Here is a 19,864-nt window from a genome sequence, read left to right on the forward strand (position 1 = left end):
GATGTGTTTATGTCTCCATTCTGATGGCTACTGTGTACTGTCTGGGGTTATACCTGTATTGTAACACTAGTTATACATGCAAATTCAATTATTTCGTTGAACTGAGAATATGATGGGAGGGTAGTATGTTGTGTGTGAGGTGGGGGAGGTATGGGCGGTCTGTAACTTTAGGTTTGTGGGCATTTGCGGTATCTGCATGATTGATGAGAAACAGAAAGGCTATAAAACCTTATTGGTAAATGGTGGGAATCGTAAATTTCTGACAGCTCTTTGTTAGGTTGAGGTCAGCATCGTTACTAGTATATTATACAAATTAGGACATACTTAATGAGAAAGTAATTGTGGCATATGGTAAGTTAAGTTATATCTGATTGAAGGAGGCTGACCTTTCTTTATTGAAACACATTGGATTGTGGAGCATCAGTCAGCAAATGCTAAGTACTGTTTAACATAGCAAATTTGACTTATCAGAAAACTTTTATTTGACTTCCATCAATCCCTGTTGTTTTTCTATGATTAGCAGCGTGTTTTGTCATTAGAAACTAATTGTTCCCAGATTCAATTGCTGGCATTATTTAAGTTTAATCAATTTATTTGAACTAAATAAGGTTACAAACTTAAGGAATATTTAACCCTCAAACCACCGTAGCTTTTTTACGACTAATCTTACCGTATGGGGTCAAAACTGACCCCACAATGTTTTCTACAAATATAGCTTTATATGTGACTATTTTTGTGGTTTGTATATATGTATAGTTTAAGTAATCTATAAGGGACAGTTTGACATGATTAGGTGTGAATAATTTCTGCTCATTATCATAATTTATGCAAAAATAGGGAACATCGTCTTTTGCAACTTACGCCATTCAGACAAGCGGGCTCTTTTGAGGCCTGCGCCAACACTTGATGTCAAATAGCATCTGAATGGCTTACGCTAGAACAACCAAACTTGGTCACCTTTGCTAAAATTTTGTTGGCAACAATTTTAATCTAATGAAATATCTAATCAATGTTTTCATGTTGCTATGGTAACCGGTTTCTTAGAGCCATATTTGGAAAAAGTCGCTAATTTTGGATTTTACAATGTAATTCTAGGGCTGTCTTTTTAAACTGCACTTATTTTCTTACATCAATACCAACCAATTTAATTCACTATCACTTTTATGATTTAATATTCATAATTTATGCATATTTGATTACGTCATCGGTCAAAATCTAAGATGGCGGACGATATAATTAGATTAGCTAAAACCGGCTATTTCAACCTCAAATTTCATCATTACCATGTTTATTCAAACAGAAACAATCTTAATATAAACGTTTTGGTCCATTTTTATTGTGTTATTAGGTTATATGACGAAAAAAATGCATTGAAAATAATTCAAGATGGCGGAACCAAGATGGCGGATTTCGCAAGTGTAACTTGATATGAATATGATTTTTATGACGTCATTTTTACGTCGTTCCTGTTGCCATCTACATATAACGTCTTTAGATATATTATGATTTATCATACATAATTTCTATTTAAGTTTTATTGTGTACCTTTGAATTATATGGAAATACCCAATTTGTTGATTTTCGTCAATAAAATCAAATAAATGACGTCATAATACGTCGCAACGTCATTAATCTTTACGTTCATTTTTAAAAAAAACGTTTTTTCACGTTTCTATAAAATTATATTTTGTACCTAGGATCATAATAACCCTTACCATACATGTTACTAGCTGACAAGTATCAAACAATAGGGAATATGAGTCCAGATTTTGCTGGGGTCAGTTTTGACCCCACTGGACCATGCGTAAACTTTCTAGGATAACTTAATCAACAATGAGCCAATCTCGGTAAAAACTTGTGAGAAGTTATAAGACATATATACAAACAAACTCATAGAAGGACTTTTGTTTTCGACTCGAAATGTCAAAATGGCACATGTTAATATACGCCTGGGGTCAGTTTTGACCCCATACGGTGGTTTGAGGGTTAAATGGAAGGCAGTTTGTATAAGTTATATTCTCAAGTCTCCCTACGTTTTGGTTCAAAGTAGAACAATCTAATGACCATTGTACTGTCTTTGCTCTTGCCGACACCTACCTATCTGATCAAGTGAGCGTGTGTCAAGGTCGACGCCATATAGCGGAACATGATAGAATTGCAGCATCTACATCTAGGTTTTTGACTTGTCCCCTGACTTCGAAAGTTGCTACGGCCCCCAAATCCTATTCATTTCGAGGTCTCATCAAGACCTTCCCACTCTCATACCAAATATGACAACAATCCACGGAAGTGGTCTCTAGTTACCGTGTTAACACACAGACACAGACAGACACGTACGCACGCACACACACACACACACACATACATACATACATACACAGACACACACACACAGACACACACACACACACACACACACACACGCACACGCACACACACACCTTTATCTAATTTATTTGATGCAATTAAAACGCTTAAATTCCACCGGACAGTACTAGTACCGTAGATTGTCCAAAGTGGACGGCCTCCACTGAAGAGGAAACACAGCACTGTAGTACAAATGTGGGATTCATGCATGTTCCGTAGAAGCTGTCACAGTGATAGTTGATAAGAATAATAGCGTACAGGATAAAAGAAAAATCTGTGATCAGTACGGTAATGAAGTTTTACAGCTCTCCTTTGGGAATTTTTGACGCTCTCCTCCTTTTGACGAACCGCTGGATTCTTTGGCTGTGGAAACAGGAATGAGTAAGCAGACATATCCTATCTACAAATAGAAGTGCTCAGAACAGCGTCTCCAGACGGATCGTCCACCGAAAAGATGCAGACAGGTGTGTAATTTCTGTCAGATTCCAGCTAACGTTAGTAACATTGTATTGGAAGCGATACTTTTGTGGGCGGAAACGTTCAACGCAAGCAAAACTCAAGGCATCCAGCCAAGAAGAAAGGGTTCAGAAGTGGAAAGGTCATTTCGAGAATATCATGGGAAAACCTCCTGTCATCAAAGATCTTCCGGTGCAGAAAATCATTGAGGATGAACTTCCTATCAGGAAAGGCCCATTCTGTGAAGATGAGTTGGAGCAAGGAGGTTGGAGGTAGTATTGAAGACACTTAAGAATAGAAAAGCAGCTGGCCTCTATGAAGTGCCTCCTGAAGTCTGGAAGACCAGGAGATTCAACGACATACTGCTGGAATGCTGTAACGGGATGTACAAGCAAAGTAATATCCAGGCGTGTAGGGAAGGATGCATACTTCCTTTTCCTAAGATAGGAGACCTGTCCCTCGCTGCTAATTACAGGGATATTACCGTAAGGCTTATGCCAATTGCTGCTAAGGTTTACAATGCAATGTTGCGAAATCGAATCCAACCCAACCCGAGATTGAGAAAGTCTGACGTCCAAACCAGAATGGTTTCAGAAAGAACAGATCAACTCTGGGGCAAATTCTGACGGTGAGGCGAATCATCGAAAGAGTCAGAGCGAGGAACCTAGAAGCTGTCATGTTATTCGTGGACTTTTCAAATGCCTTCGACTCACTGCATCGAGAGAAGATGGCCGAAATACTGACAGCCTATGGTGTGCCGAAGGAAACAGTGGACGCTGTGATGATGCATCAAGGATAGCTCTCCGGGCGAGATGGAAAGAATACATGTAACGTTAAACGTTACAGCAAAACTCCGCAAATCATTCATATCTAGAGTAAACGAATTGTTTTTTTTTTCTTACTCAACTGCTACATCCGTTTATTAAGTCACAATCTTAACTGCTTTACCATGCATTGGCAACAAATTATGTACTGAATGATTTCAATCAATACAAAAGGTAGGTGATAGACATTTCCCCCATACTTCTGTTTGTGCACTTCTGCTGATAACCACAAGAGGTCGCTCGATAGGTCTAACTGCGCATGTGCGGGTGGTAGGGACGCCAAAAGCGCGTAGGCCGTACGGAAGCGTTGTGTGTTGTCCCGGCTGAGTTTGTTTTGAATGGGAGATCGCCAGTTCCGACGTACTCCTCAGCACAAAATCTACTCCAAGGAACTCACAAGCTAATCAAGAGACACCATCTCCACGCACAGAGACCCTAAGGAACAAGGAGAACCATGCCCGTGAGGTTCAAGGTAAGTTCCAGACGCCTGGGGACACCTGATCACCCTCCCCACCTTGCAGCTTTTGTTTTGAGGTTATATTTAACCCGGGACAACCAGCCTCCAGGCAGGGTTTTGTGTGTGCCGATAGCCTCATGGAGTTGCTATGAGTAACGTTACACTTTGTAGGCATACATGCACTTTAAAAAATAAAGAAAAAAAACTTGCAAAGTTGCAACTTATGTAGCTGGATACCTTTCGAAAAAGATTGGGATACTGGTAAGTAGTAACTTAACTGACGTTAACATTAACGTTAACCTACGATAACGTTACATTTGTTTTTAACAGCAGACTTGGGAGCGATAATTTTTTGTTCGTGTTGTCACTAGCAGAGTTCAAATCAACCGTGTATTTTCATGTATTGTTGCAGCTGTAAGTTGTATGGCAACAGCACGTCCTTTTTTAGGCAACATGAAAATGTCACCTTGAACTTAAACGGTTGTTTTATAACCTATTATTTTGGAATCTTATGATTTAGTTCCCTTACTGAAGTCTGAAATCCAATGTCAAATTGAAATAAAGCTTGAGGAGCTGACAATGTTTTGGTTAGAAACCAGACAATAAACCTGCCAAGTCCTGAAGTGATCTATAACTGATTATTTATTCATGATCCTGTGCAGACTATCCTCATTGACATGGCATTGGGCATTGTGAGTGTCTTAAAACCCATCTATGTGATGTTATGGTGAAATACACAAGGTTATACCTTCTGGACTTATATTAGGAAACGTGCGTTTACATCTTCACTAAAAGTAAACAGGACAAGTGAGGTTGGAAAAACCACCTGTTGCATCTGTTGTCACTTGTGTTTTCCCAAGGTTTCTACCAAATCCAAGGTACCTGGTGAAATAAGACAACTAACGTTACCTGTCTTACCTGTAGAGAGGGAAGACAATGCTATGCAGAAGTACTAGTAAAGTAAAGAGACTTGTGAAGCTTTGAAATAGAAATATCTTTCTTTATATTCCTAGACTATAAAATCAATGTAATAAGTAGTCACTGAAGTTCATGCAGTTAGTAGATTTTTTGGTATCATTTTTGAATCACTAATGATGATGCGCTCAGTGACTGGCAAAACTACAGCCATCAAAAACAAGCCATTAGTTTTTTTTCCTTGTTGTGTTACCTGCTAGGAACTGAAGTGAAATATGTTAAAGCAGGTGCAGCCAGGTGTGCAACTACTGTGTCAATTGTATCCAAGGAACACTAATCACAAAGGTGTTGCCTTGCCAATGGCATCTTAGATTTGACAACTAAAACATGGACATGTTTCAGTGTGACTCATGTTACTGTATCAAACACTAACAACATTTACAAGTGGCAACTGTGATACTTCAAAACAAAAGAAAATGGACAGGAGGAAATATTGCAATGTTTGATCTGTTTCATTGTAAGTTGAGCACAAGAAAGATGTTGCAGGGAATTGAACAGCCAGATTTGTATTTTTACAATCCTTAAAGTTATACCAGCTTGACTGTTCAATATTCATAAGAGATTACATAGGAAAATTTAATTCCTGCCTACTGCCAAAATTTAATGATAATAAGAAATTGATGATATGGTTATGTTTAATTAACAGGACTATCCTCTTTTCCCCAGGGTCATTCTGAATATGACACCAACTACAAATGGCTGGAATCTCGCAAGTCAGCGTCGCATCAGCCAACCAGGGAGGAGCTGGCCAGGGAGGCGGGGCTACGGTCAACAGATCTGGGTACGTTGGATGTCAATATTTTTTAAGCATTCAGAATTTATGATTGTCATTTATGATAGGAAATGGATGGTGTTTTCAAAGGTCAAAACGGGCAGCAGGGAGAAGGTTAAAGCAAGGAGGTAAAGAATTCAATGGTTTCGTTTTCCTCATATTCATACATTCTATTTTCTGTAACAACTTAAAAGGTCTGGACAAGATACCTGAACCATATTGTTTTGGGCAAAAATTAATCTTGATACAAGTACAATTTCTGAGGTATCCAAAACATGTTAGATGATACAAGTATAACAGTATATCATGTACTAACCAAAGAGGCTGACCTCTAAGTAAGGTCAGTGTAGTTAGCCTCAGAAACAGAAAAATATATGAAGTGCAGTTTCTCAAATTTACAGAAGGTACATCTTTTGACCATGGATACACATACTTTTTTGGGTCCATCTCACAAAATACACACACTCAGACTCTCCCATCCTGTCCTGTATACATGACGTATATAACTCCAACAACCAATGACCCCTGCCCCCATGTCATCACACGCAGGCATCCTTCAGGAACCACCTCTGCAGTCTAAGAAGCGCGTGGCTCCCAAAACCTCGGGTAATGCACCTGCTTATCACTGCTTCAGCATGTCTTAGTGTTTGTAGCACAGTGTAGTGCACAGGATCCTAACCCATCTGTCTAGCAAATTGCAGCTATAATCAGAGACTTCCTAAGCACTGATTACTGCACGGATGAGGTCAATCATTTTGATATGCACTTGTGATTCGTAAAATGTACTTTTGCAGCATGGTGGACTTTACATAGTCTTGAATGCTTTGTAGCTTGAAACAGATCAGACAAGTTTAACAAACAGGTATGCTCTTGATTATGCATGGATGCCTTTAGCATCAAAATTAACCAACACAGCTATAAGGTCTGGGAGGATCTATGCCTGTAAACCAGCTTGCTTTACCCTAATATGCACAATCATGTGGATTATAACTCTGCCACCTTCCCAGGCCCTCTTCATGAACCACAGCTGCAGTCAAGGAAGCGGCTGGATCAGTCCCCCTCTGGTAAAACGACAACTGTTACAGCCCTTTACTCATTCATGGGGTTTTCCTTAGAATTTCCCATGCTACATTGTTATATTACATGAGATACGTGTATTTGGTAGAAACCCAACTTTACTAATGCTAAGTCCACATCACATTCTTGTTGCTAACTTCCTTGTTAAAAGGAAGTAGTGTTAATGTTACAAACTTCTACCATGATACTTGTTCTTGTCTGTATTGTGGTTTTGGATGCAGCATTCCAAGACAGGATGGTTCCTTCAATTGTTGTCTTTCATATAGACTGTTGCCGTTCATTTTTCAAGACAATGTTGACTGTACTTCAAGCCAATGCATGTTGTGATGGCTCATAAAGGGCTGGCTGGTAGCCTGGTATTACGACGGAAATACGACGAAGAGGACGAAGAGATTTGGCATCTATTAATAGGTTTTGATACCAGGCTAGATAGCTGGCTATTGTGTCTCACATTCACTCTTGTCTCATCAGGTATCCTGCACGAACCACAGATGCAAGCGAAGAAGCGTGTGGGAACGTACGCACCCACCGTCCCCTTTGCGCTTGAGTGGGAGGACCCCCTCCAACCACCTGACGTGGTGATATCCAAGGACCCGCCTGTCACCGAGAAAGTGCGAGAGTCAGTCGAGAAAATGAAGACCTACAAGGTATGTGCAGTTTTGTTTGATACAATGTTCAGGAAACTTCTTACACATGTGCCTTCTAAATAAATGTTATTCCAGATTTTACGCGAGTTGCAAATGTTGTAGTACATAATGTAAGGTAACCAGTTTTTGACCTGTCTTGTTTAATGGCTAGAAGAGACTTTCATTCCTGGCAACACAATTCTGGGGAAAGTAAAAAAAAATAGTTGTTTGCAACTGAATCAATAGCTAGATAAATATATAATATAGACTGAGAGAAGAATGGTGTTTTGGTAAAACTTGACTGTCCTGTTATCAAAACTTTACTAGATTGAAAAGAAGCTAAGGGAGAAGGAGAAGAGAAGGAGGGAGGAGAAGAGAAGGTTGGAGGAGAAGTATGACCCGCCAACCCCACCAGCTCCGCGGCCGGAAAAGTCTCGGGAGAGACCACGAGAGGAGCGAGCACCCGAGAGGAAACCCACTAAGGAGAAAGGACAAGGCGACAAGGCAAGCCAAAAACAGGGGGATAAAAAAGAGGAGAAAGGTGGAAGGAAAGATGAAGGGAAAGACGAGAAGAAGAAGGTCTGTTGTTTCCTGGTTGCAAAGCAGCTTTGGAGATGGCTGTGTGTGACCTTGCTCTTCGCTGAAGGGCATATCTGACCTGTGTGCTGTGTTTCCTCCCTGTTGTTTCTGGCTACAGACTATTGTGTTTTACTCCCATGTATAATTTTGTGCACATTTCCACATTTTAAAACCTATTCCATTGTTGAGTGCAAGTTTATGATATAAGTGTTGCAGGTAGATTGCATTATTGAGCAACAAGATGTACAATTTTGTCTTTGTCTCTTCAAAACTGCCCCCCACTTCTTGCTACATTGGTACTGTTTGTCATGCTCACAATATCCAAAAATTTCTGGTCAGAAGGATTGCAGGAAAAGAACTTAATCTTGAACAAGATTGCCTTATATCCAGCCTTGTTTGGCTTTGGTCAGTTCCCAATGGTCACTTCCAATAGGATAATACTAAACAGGATAAAGACCATTGCAAAGCAGACCAAAGTTGAACAATGATGTTGTGGTAGTATTACTATCTAGTCTGTCCTTTTTTTTATATTTGACCTTTGCCCCAAGCAGCGCCACCGTGCACTTGAGATGAAGGCTGGTCTGAAAGGGGAGCGCAGGAAGCTCCCCACGATGCTGTCTGAGTACCAGCGCCAGTTCTACGAGCAGCAGAAGCTGAAGGATGAGTCACCCCTGATGGCAGCAGACCAGGTACGATTGTCGCGGCAGCTCGATGTGTTGGAGGGTTTTGTGTTAGAAATACAACAAATCAGCTCATGTTCACTTTTAGAGGAGACTAAGTTTTGGGGTAAAACGTGAATGACTGATGGGCAATGAAGGTTTGATATGGGGTTATGATACAGCAACAACAATCAATTGAATGTTGCAACTCCTTGAATGGTCTTGCCAGTAAAAATTTGGAACTTGTATATGCATGTACATGTATGTGCAGAGGATAGAGTAGCTGTTAATGTATCAAGAGTGATATATTATACTAGTAGTTATAATGCTAGACTTAAACTGAAGTAAACAGCTTTGGTAACAAAAATAATTTCTGACCTGTCATCAGATGGTGTACAACTCCAACCCCGCAATGGCTCCGTACCGTTCTGACCTCATCCCTCGTGGCACGGAGTACAACCGACAGTTCAAGGTCCCCAAACGTGTGGCTGTGGCGGAGAGCGTGTCCAGTGACAGGAGCAGGGGCAGGAGGAAGAAGTCTAAAGTAGGGAGGAAAACGCGTTATATCTTTTATACCACAACTTTGATTAGATTTGTGTGGGCTTGATTGTTGCATTGCATTGCAAATGCTCAATGATGACTTCTGCTTGATGTTTTTCTTCTTTCTTTCAGTCATCTAAAAAAGAGAGGAGGGCTAGATGTGAGTAGTGTGATTCCTACGCTTGCACAAGTTTTTAGATTTTAGTTTCTTTATTATCAAAGACTTTGCTGAAATGGAGACGACAATCCCCCTATGTTGAATTTTACCCCCGTGTGTACTGTTGATGATGATGATGATGATAATAATACTGTACACTATATGCTGTATGATATATGGTAACTGAAACTTCTGGGAATACTAGATCTTTGTAATATTGGTCTTGTTTTGTTACCACATGTCATACCTGGTTATGTACTAAAGCAAAGTCCTAATAGACTGTCCGTTAGATGCAAAGAACCTTCCCTTCCGCCCTCCTTACTGTGCCCCGCTATGTTTCAGCCCTCTCCCCAGATCGGCTCCCTCCAGCCGGCAAACCCACCGAGTTCATGCCTGTAGTCTGGAACGATCCTCGACCAATCAAAAACTTTGGCCAGAAAAAGTCGCCTCACAAGCTAGATAACCCTCACCCCGGAAACTGGTAGGTCATGTTAGGTTCTTTGTCTTTTATGATGTGAAATTTTCTGGTTTTCTTCAGCGTTGTCTCCGGAGAGACTTCACCCGGCTGGCAGCCCGCCTGTTACGTTTGATGACGACCCCCGGCTGCTGAGGTCATCCCTGCAAAATCCACAACAACCGTTTTTCCCACATTCTGGGCTGGGGTAGGAATGGTAGTAACATCCAGGGTGGTGTGCTGAGATTCTTTTCATGTGGGAGTCTACAATATTTTGCAGTGTGCAGTGATAGTCTAATACAATTAGTTAAACTTGTAAATAGATTATAGGCAATTTGAAAGGATTTTGGAGTCAGATTTGTTTTACTGCTGTTTCAATAATATACGTATGTTTCAACAGGAATTGGAGATCAGAGTACAACTCCAACTACAAGTCCCCGACCGGCTTTGAGTACAGAGAAGGGACATGGAGGGGTGCTGACCCACCACATCTACAGCCAAGAAAGGTTTGCACAGAACAATGTATGTCTTTGATACTGAAAGTACAGCGATATCAGTCATGACCAGTAAATGTGAAGCATGGACGACTGTTCGGCAGGAAAGTGTGTTTTGCTCTCTGTTAGTACAAGTAGCAGGACATATGTTTTTAATATACCATTTGCACTGCGTGGGCCTCTTTCACAATAGCTATTCATAGGTAAGTATTTGATATACTTTTTTCAAAAGGAAAGAGACAAGGCATGGTGCACAAAGCTATGCATGCCCTGTTTTCTAAGATTGTGTATGAAATGTTTTTACATCATGCTCTTTACTGCATCCTCAAGCATTTTCTTTATCCATGTACGGTGTATCAACACTCACGTGCGCTTGGTGTATTGTCTTCTCCACAACCATTTTTGGCTCACGGCGACATTTTTGGTTTTCTTTCCCCTCCCCACACTACCCCTGTGTGCGCTGTAGGAGCCTGTCTTGGACATACCTGCACAAAGTGATAAAAAAGAATGGTACAATGAGGTTTGTAGAAAAGCCCTCGTGTCTTTTCACTGCATGAAAATCTAATTGCACCTCCAAACTTCTCCATTTAATTACCGCATAGATCATATAAAATCTTAGGATACTTCATAACAATAAAAAGGGCTGGCTTGATCAATTCCTTTATGTAAGGTTAAACAATTCTGTACATACATGAAAAGACATGTATGATGTATGATATTATAAGAAATGTAGTAGTCAGCTACTAATGGAACTACAATCTTTCAGGCATAAAATCTTCCTTGGCACTAGAAGAAAATCAGCTACTTGTCTGTCTCTCTTGCTTGCATGATATTATAGAACCAGAACCAATAGTGTAATTCACAAAAGAATCTAGTTTTATGGGAATAATGATGACATCATTGACCTCCAAGGATCCCAAATAGCTGCATGAAAATTCTACAACCTTTGTTAAAGCTTATACCTATCTTTATAAAACCTTGGTCAACACAAATCCTGGCTCAGGACCTCTACTCAGTATCACACACTGTCTCCCTCCCCTCTCCCTGCACAGGTCATGGAGCTGCGTAAGAAAGCCGACGACTACCGGCGCCGCTCCCACGGGACACACTTCTCCCGCGACCACCTCCTGCAGCTGATGGCACGCCAGAACGAGATGTGGGACCAGTCGGAGAGCGAGAGCACCGTGTCTGCCCTGTCGCTGGCGTCCGATCCTGTAGACAAAGGCCACGCCAGGTGGGACCAGGCTCGCCTTCAAATGTGTCCCTTTGAAGCTCTGATGCACAAATGTTGTATTGAAAAATCCTATTTCTGATGTAGATCTACTCAGACTAGCAGCTACCCTGGGAGTCCAGGCACCGTAATCGGATCCCCGTACGCGCGCCCAAGCTTTTACGGCCCACCCTCCCGCTGCCCCCCGAAGACCGACCCCGCCCCACTCTCCGCTGCAAACCCAAGCTCCGCTATCCGATCACGGAGCCTGGGGCCACGTGTATCTTTGGCCGTCCACAGAGGTGGAGAAGTGCTTATGATTTATGGCCGCGCGCACAGCTGGAAGCCGCTTGCACGGTGGCAGGATTGGTCGTCCACCCTGCGGCGACAGCGAATCAGCCCGTGCCTGTTTTAATATTCATGAACCACAGATCGTCATCTTACGCAAGGGGCTTGTGTTGTATTTCCGCTTCCGCTAAAACAGGCGTCCGTGGAAATTTGGCGGGAACCGACAAACAGCGTCAAGTAAATATACGCTGGGTGGGCGAGAGAAACGGCGCTGCGATCTCCAAAGCTTTCATCACTGTTTGATATTCACATTGCATTTCATTACATTTCTGACATGTTGAAATAAAACCTATACAAAAATAAAGATTTCCCTTCGCCTGCAAGCTTATTCTATCGATGTCTATCACTGATACCAATCGAGAATAAGTATACACGATTGCCCTCAATGGTAGTCCGAAACTTTGATGTCCTGAAATGCTAAAATCAAAGGAATTATAAATGCTAAATTATAATGCTAAAACGTACCTTTGGCGAGCTCGTTATGTCCGGAAGCTCGGACGGGAGACGATGGCGTAAATACGGGCGTGACGTGAGTCCCCCCGGCCTCGTATAGTTCACATGATACACAAACATTCTTTGTTCCTTTATTTGTGCTATAACATACACAACAGCCACAGCCATTATCTTCTATTGTGAATTTTTGCTTAACTGAATTTGCAATTGTAACTTGAGTTACGTGACTCATGGCAGAACATACGACAGAATTATTTGATGAACATTTCTGCTATTTAATTTGAGGGTATTTCATCAACAAAATTACCTTTCTTTTGGTACATAAATCAATGATACAGGCCATAGGATTACAGAGATATCGTCTTTCAAAGTTTCAAATTGGGTTGTTTACCCTGTTTTCGCCGTGGTCAGGTCACGTGACTGAACCCCCAACTTGTAGCTAGCGCTTTGATTTGAACATCAAAGACGTATGCTGCAGTGTTTACCGTGACGTCATATATGGTAATGACGGGAGATCCCAAGATTGTGGGAATTTTCTCCAGTGGCCTCTAGTGACCTCGCCCACAGAAGCCCACAGAAATGCGCCCAATCAACACGTGGCGTCCCGCTGTGCGGGGATTACCGGCAGGCCAATAGCGCGAAGAACTTTCTAGCACAGATCCTGTGTTAGAAACTGACAGCAAGAGACGTTGCCCCAGGCCGGTAATCGGATAGCGGTGTAATCGGATAGCGGAGTTTGGGTCTGAGCGGAGAGTGGGGCGGGGTCAGTCTTCGGGGGGCAGCAGGAGGGTGAGCCGTGAAAGCTTGGGCGCGCGTGCGGGGATCCGATTACGGTGCCTGGACTCCCAGGGTAACTAGCAGCTAGTGATTTAGTTACAATACTGTACACTAGGCGCATTTTGTCAGTGTAATTTTAGGTTAACTGGACAAGATATTGAAGAGACAGTGGGAGCAAAAATCACTTAATTTTGGGGTACTAAATACATGTACCGGAGATGTTGACATATTTGTCTTGCACTACAAATTCACCTGCTTGCATCCCACCTTCACAGAAGACATCAGAGACCATCAGACCCACCTAAACGCTCCGCCCCTCCTGCTGAGAAGCCACGCCCAGGTCACAGGTCAGCATCCTCACCTGAAGAAGAGAAGCGGCCTGTTCAGAGGAAGCTGGCATGGGATGAGCGGGGCGGCGGGGACAGGGCATCCAGGTAAGAAACATGCAGAATAGACAGGGACAGAGAAAGAAAGTACAATGTAGAAGGAAAAATAGACAATGTACTTTAACTTACTCTCCAAGCAGAGGAATGGGTCCGGCTGGTTTTTGATGTGTTGCTAGGCGTTTTGTCTGGCTTTCTATTTTGTCCCGTTTTCTTTATGTTGCCACTTGTGGGTTGGCGACATAAAGAAAAACGGACAAAATAGAAAGCCCAACAAAAATGTCGTCAAAAACCAGCCAGACCCATTCCTCAGCTTGGAGAGTACTTTGACTATGTATGATGAATACATGTATCAGGGATTTTCATTGCTAACTAACAGTACTAACCGGCGCTTGTCACTCTGTCTTTGTTATACGCATGTCTGTTGCATAAGGAACAGGAATATAAGGGATGCAGGGAGACGAAGAAGGGTGTGGGTGGAGGAGGATACAGACAGTGATAGTGAATTTGGCAGTGAGTCTGTCACAAGGTAGAAGTTATAGTCTTCTCTTGGTGGTAGTCAGTTAACAAGTTATCAAAATCTGTGACCAGTAGTAAAGGACATACACCATGGAGAAGGTGGAGAGAAAAAAAGGAAGGCATATGTTAATCAAAGCACAGCTGATCATAGCAGTCTACTAGTATTGTGTGCTTCCTTTTAAAAACTTTAACACTACTAACTACATGTACTTCTTCTCTATATCTTTGCACATACATCGGCTTTGCTCAAGGAACAGGGATAGAAGGGATGTAGTGGGCAGAAGACGGGTACGCTTGGTTGAAGATACAGACAGTGATAGTGAACCTGGCAGCGAGTCTGTCACAAGGTACAGCTTCATCTGTGGTTAATTTTCTTGTCATCTAATTGAAATCATCAAATTGTAGTCATGTCCATCTGGAGTACTATAAAAAGTTTAGATGTAGGAAACAACAGTACATGTATCTGTATAGCCGGTATGCCCTTCGGCGTAACACACCAGCTTCGCAGGCACGCGGCATGGAAGCAGCTGGTTACACTGAGCGGCCTGTCACACCTAACTTATGCACAAAACAGTACTTAGAAGATGACACTTACTGTACAAATCTCTGGTTTGCTCAGTATTGGCAGCATCCCCAGTCAAGGGCATGGCAGCCACGCCTCTGCGTCCTACAGCGAGAACACCTCCTCTGCCACCCTGACGGAGGATGTGGACGATGACGGCAGACTGGCCACGCCGGAGCTGAAGAAAGTCCCCGCACCTGTCAGGAGGCATCACTACGACAGAACCACACCTGCTATTGGTCAGTAAAGATCATGGAGATACCTCTCTTCTATGCCGCTGGGACTATCATTCTGTACTTAATCAAGTGTGTCTTTACCCGTGAAATGTGCTAGTTTGTGCTGTATACTTTATATATCATGATCTAGGTTAAGAAGATTTCTTTTTATAGAAGACACTTTTTGGGCAATTTTTGTGAACATACCTGTACCTGTATTCCCCAGGAGGTGCACTGCTGGTGAAGTCTCCCCCACCTGCCAGGAAACACACCAGCCCTGCCAAGACACAGCCAGCTCACAGGCCAAGTAAGGATCTTGTTCTCAATAAAAAAAGCCATTGATCATGGACTGCTATGTTACCTGTGTTAACAAATATCACTATGGCCGACAAATATCACAAGTGTTGATTATGTTGCCAACATAAACGCTGCAATGGATTTATGACGTAAAATTTCTGGCTAGACTAGGTAGTTTCTAGTGCGACTCGTCCATTCTGTCTTTACTTCACTTTTGATTTGTGTAATGTTTCGTTTTAAACCCAGAGACAGCCCCTGCACCACAGCCCTCTCGGCCTGCTGGGAAGACCTACCACGTGGCAGACATCTACCGCAGCCTGTCCCCCACGGCAGGCCGACCAACACCCGACCCCTACCCCCTGCGTGAGGACGAATATGCCCCGGGGTCGCCGATGGAAGAGCGTTATCCACCACGCATCAGGACGCATCCCGTCTCAACATCAGGACAGAATGGTCGCCCCATGACACCACCACATCTGGGTGAGTTCTAGTTTTAAAACCCATCATGATTTTATTACCAACATCTTACTTTTAATTTGATGCTTAAGTGTGGAATTGGTCTGCAAACCATTACCTTTATTGGTATCACTCCATAAAATTCAAGACACAGCTCAGCATGCCTGTAAAACAGCTGACCCTCACTAGCGAATAAGCCTTCTACAGAGATCAAATCTGGGCCAATTTTAAATTTCATCTCGTACATTCTTGTTTCAGATGATGATCGAATGTCCCTCATCTCGGAACAGTCGGCCTCAAGTCTCTCTATCGCATCCTCGGTTCTGGAACGTGCCCAGAAACGGCGCGACCAGTTCTGGGGGAAGGGGGAGCAGGGGAGGTGAACAACGACGTCTCCAAAAATCGGCAGTATCTCTTGACCAATAGCCTTGTTGTCTATCCTTACCCAAAGCATCATGCACGTGTGTAAGATTGACATTCCAACTGCGTTATACACCTTGCTGCTTCAGTGTCCACTTGCCAAAGCGGTGCTTCTGGTGATACGTATTATCTAAGTGTGAGCAGGTCTTCTTGACTAATACGGGTGTTGTTGTTTTAAATTGAAATAGCTGCTGGTAGAACGCAGACACGTGCTGTTCACTACTGATGTATTTTTGTAAATCAAAGTAGTAGAAGAATGATGACTAAATTGCGCTTTTGACAACAAAGTTCTAGTATGCTGCTAAAGACAAAAATTTATAAGATATATTTCAATTTGCAGTGTATCATTAGTAGTCTTTTGTTATTGACTTGGAGCTTTTATGTTTGTCATAAAGTGTTCAGTAGAATATGGTGTTGAAAAGAAGAAATATACCCTCTATGGAAATGTGAAGCTCTTATTGTGCATTGTCTTTATTTGACATATACTATATAGCTAATAGTTTGTTTCAAAGGATCAGAGGTTTTGAAGCTTTCAGTAGGCTACTTGACGTGCTACGTGACGTGAACTACCAGTTATACAGAGTAAGCATAACCCTCTCTTCACATGCTACATAGTAATGGTAGTATCTTAGATGTCACACTCACACAAAAGAAGACAACACACCAGTAAATCACGTAAATCACAGTCTGTAATGAAGGTGCTGATGTGGTACAAAAGCTGTTATCTATTACGTCTGAGGTAGTTCCCAGGAGAATCGTACATGACCAATTCTTACCACTTAACAGATTTCTCTGTAAACATAAAGGCATCCATAGAGGTTTCCTTTTTTTGGGTGTGAAGTGTGTATCGGGAAGACTGTATACAAGAAAAACAATTGACTCGTCCGAAGAAAATTCACCATTGAATGAAAAAGCCAGGTATATACAACAATTTACATAATATCCTATCTGGACCCAGAAACATGATTGGCACTAAGATCTGTTGAGCTTACATCAAACATAAGTACAAAAGTGACAACAATATGCAGTATCTCCACTGCAGAAAAAAGAAGCTTATTTGAGTTCCCTTACACTTCAGGGGCTGCAGTTCCACTAGCCTATGGTAGGTGTCACTGTTGCACCACTGGCATACAGCTGTGCACTGCAGTTCAGAAATAAGAGTAGTGGTGACCTGCTGGTTGGAATCTACAGTTGAAAGTTGGGCTACTGGTATATTTAAGTCCCATTGCCTATAGTGAACTGGTGCATCAGCAAACACACTATGTACAATTCACAATAAATTTATAAAAATACAGTAAAATTTGGACTAATATTTACAAAGCCCTTCATCATACATTATGAATACAACAATTTGGGGGATTGCCGAGTCACAGAAAATTTGTAATAAATTATCAAAATGTTTTAAAAGTTTGCATTTTAATCTGACAAGTATGTGCCATTTTACCTACAATACAATTACTATATGATCAGCTACAACTAAACCATGTTGATAAAATAAAAACATACAACTCTGAACCTGAAGTTCTATAGTCTAACAGTGAACATAACCAACCAAACTTAAAAAGACAAAACATACTATGAGCACCTTACAGTACATGCCTGTTACAAACCACTAAAGCAGACAGGCAGCCCACTATAGATACAGTACATATCTGGGTAAGTCAATAAACTTCTATCCTTAAAAGACCACAGAAAGATGTTGAAGAGTGTCCCATATAGTGACTCTTCAATACACAATTGGTGTCTTCATTCTTGTCACTTGATATGAAGAGGCACTTTTTCACAGGGATGTGAGGCTTGAGGCTTCAGATATGAACTGAATGTTATGACTCGTATCTATATAAAGCACTTTCTATGTCCTTTCTCTTCTACCTTCTTAACACAGACATCTAGGATATGGTGCAATGCTTGCTCTTCTTTCCCCTCGGCCTCTCAGCTCCAGGTGGCATGGAGCCGTGTCTGCCGCCGCCGGTAAAGTCAGTATCAACATATCGCACTCGCACTCTCCTCTGTGGAATCAGCCAATCATCATCCTCGCTGTCGGATGAAGACGAGGAGGAGTAATAGTCATCACGCAGCTTCATCTTGCGGAACTTTTCTGCGAGCTGGGTGTCGGAGGCATTTCTTAGAATGCCTCTTGGTGGGGGCAGCTCGTTTGTGCTGGAATACTCGATTTCGGGCTCCTGTGGGATGTACACGTTTCTTCTGTCGTGAGGCAGGTACTCCTGCGTGTTATACGGGACAGTTCTCTCCTCGTACCTGGGACCATTCTCTGGAACAGTTAGTGGCAAATCCTGTGGTGCCGTCCATCCACTGGCCTGTGACTGCCTGTCGCTCTCACACTCATGTCCTCCACTGTCGTATCCCTGTGAGGTATCGTACTGTGCATCGGGATCCTTAACATCAGCTTGTACTGCTGAAGGGAACCCCCCCTGGGTGCTGACACCCCCTTGTTGAATGTTCCAATATCTTGCTTCCTGGGGGGTACTTTGCCACTGAGGCAACATGTTGTGTGGTGCACTCTCAAAGCCATTTGGAGGCGATATTCTCTCCAGGCTGCCTTTGGTGAACCCATCCCTGGGCACCCAGGGGGACTGCTTCCCACTCGTACCACTCGCCACTGATTGGTTCTCCGTGTCACTGCGGGGATCCGAGTAATCCGTCGCTCTTCTCGCCTCGCTGCTCATTCTCGTCATCGACCGACTCCTATGCTTCACGCGTCTCGGTTGAACGTTCACGTCCGGACTCCCGTCTGAACTCAGGTCGTACTGCTGCAGGTTCCGGGCAGACTCCATCCTCAGCTTGCTCTGGCCCCAGCCAGGTTTCCTGGCGTAGAACTCCCGCTTCAGGTTTTCCATGGACCGCGATCTGCGGTCACGTTTTCGGCTCCTGGTGGAGTTGTTATCCGACTCCTGTGACCCATCTCCTCTCGTCAGGGTGTCAAACCCAGTGTCGTAGGGACTACTGGAGCTCTGTGCAGGTGGGGACTCCTTGGACTCCTCGTTCTCTCCCAGGGCACAGGATTTAGAACAATATATCTCACCCTGCTTGGGGAGGAAGGGTCGACCGAGTAGGGACAGGTTGCAGCCTGCACAGCAGAAACACTTCTCAGTAGCGTGCCAGTGCTGCCCGTCATGGGTCATCTGGCCCTCATCGATGCCTGCAGGGAACAAAGTGTAAAGATAGAATTGAGTGGTGGTGTACATTACACATTATCTTTTCAATAAAGCTGGGCAGATATATACCTATACAGTATTTGCAAGCAAGCAGTAAGGTAAGCACTAGAAAATCTCTTGGGTACCATATTCTTATATATTTCAAGTTATAAGTTATCAAGGAAAGGTACAAGAAGCCAGACTACATCAAGGAGTCACAGAAACACTGAAGACAAAACAGATTGTTTCCAATATTTTCCACACCAGCTGTCGAAATGTTACTCCGCAGAAAATTTAATGTTTCCTCCCAGCGACAAGAGAATCTTAGCCTGTAGTACATATCATTCCACTTGGGTGACAAATCAGATTGACAGCTATCTATAGGATTCCCTGCTTTTGTGGTGGACTTGTTGTCCCAGATGGGTATCCTAGGAGTTAAGCCAGCCTAGCTTTAGTAACTATCAGTAAAAAATCAGCTTCAGGGTAGACACCTGTTTTGTGACCAAATGAGTTTAAAACTTATCATCAACAGATAAATTACTTTGTACCTACTAAGGTGACATAGTAGGTGACGTATCAATTAATGTAATATTGTAAGTCTCTCATTGCAGTTGTAGAAAGAAATATATTGG

The 19,864-nt window shown here is 42.6% G+C and overlaps 2 protein-coding genes across 16 annotated transcripts in view; one reads left to right on the forward strand and one right to left on the reverse strand.

Moving 5' to 3' along the window:
• The first annotated feature begins 3,925 nt into the window (after positions 1 to 3,925).
• LOC136435314 (nuclear protein MDM1-like) lies at positions 3,926 to 16,528 on the forward strand. 10 transcript variants are annotated; one of them, XM_066428691.1, is made up of 20 exons: positions 3,926 to 4,119; positions 5,746 to 5,860; positions 6,401 to 6,457; positions 6,859 to 6,915; positions 7,400 to 7,575; positions 7,882 to 8,133; positions 8,685 to 8,822; positions 9,181 to 9,336; positions 9,465 to 9,492; positions 9,832 to 9,970; positions 10,344 to 10,449; positions 10,904 to 10,957; positions 11,490 to 11,671; positions 13,501 to 13,659; positions 14,042 to 14,137; positions 14,379 to 14,474; positions 14,747 to 14,928; positions 15,131 to 15,211; positions 15,448 to 15,681; positions 15,916 to 16,528. In XM_066428691.1, the coding sequence occupies exons 1-20, from the start codon at positions 4,102 to 4,104 to the stop codon at positions 16,038 to 16,040; spliced, it is 2,451 nt and encodes an 816-aa protein (XP_066284788.1). In that variant the 5' UTR covers positions 3,926 to 4,101; the 3' UTR covers positions 16,041 to 16,528. The 10 variants fall into 10 exon arrangements, with proteins under 10 accessions (XP_066284788.1, XP_066284789.1, XP_066284793.1 ...); XM_066428692.1 differs by lacking the exon at positions 9,832 to 9,970 and adding an exon at positions 10,028 to 10,151; XM_066428696.1 differs by having other exon boundaries at positions 7,882 to 8,058.
• Positions 16,529 to 16,748: 220 nt separating this feature from the next.
• Positions 16,749 to 19,864, reverse strand: part of LOC136435313 (prickle planar cell polarity protein 3-B-like) — a 47,938-nt gene continuing 44,822 nt past the window's right edge. For all 6 annotated transcript variants that reach the window (XM_066428685.1, XM_066428689.1, XM_066428686.1 and 3 more), the window contains one exon: positions 16,749 to 19,237. In XM_066428685.1, the coding sequence (XP_066284782.1) occupies positions 17,967 to 19,237 (1,271 nt within the window). In that variant the 3' untranslated portion in view covers positions 16,749 to 17,966. The remainder of the gene's footprint in view (positions 19,238 to 19,864) is intronic.

This window comes from Branchiostoma lanceolatum, chromosome 5 (genome assembly GCF_035083965.1).
Source record: "Branchiostoma lanceolatum isolate klBraLanc5 chromosome 5, klBraLanc5.hap2, whole genome shotgun sequence".
Classification (NCBI taxonomy): domain Eukaryota; kingdom Metazoa; phylum Chordata; class Leptocardii; order Amphioxiformes; family Branchiostomatidae; genus Branchiostoma; species Branchiostoma lanceolatum.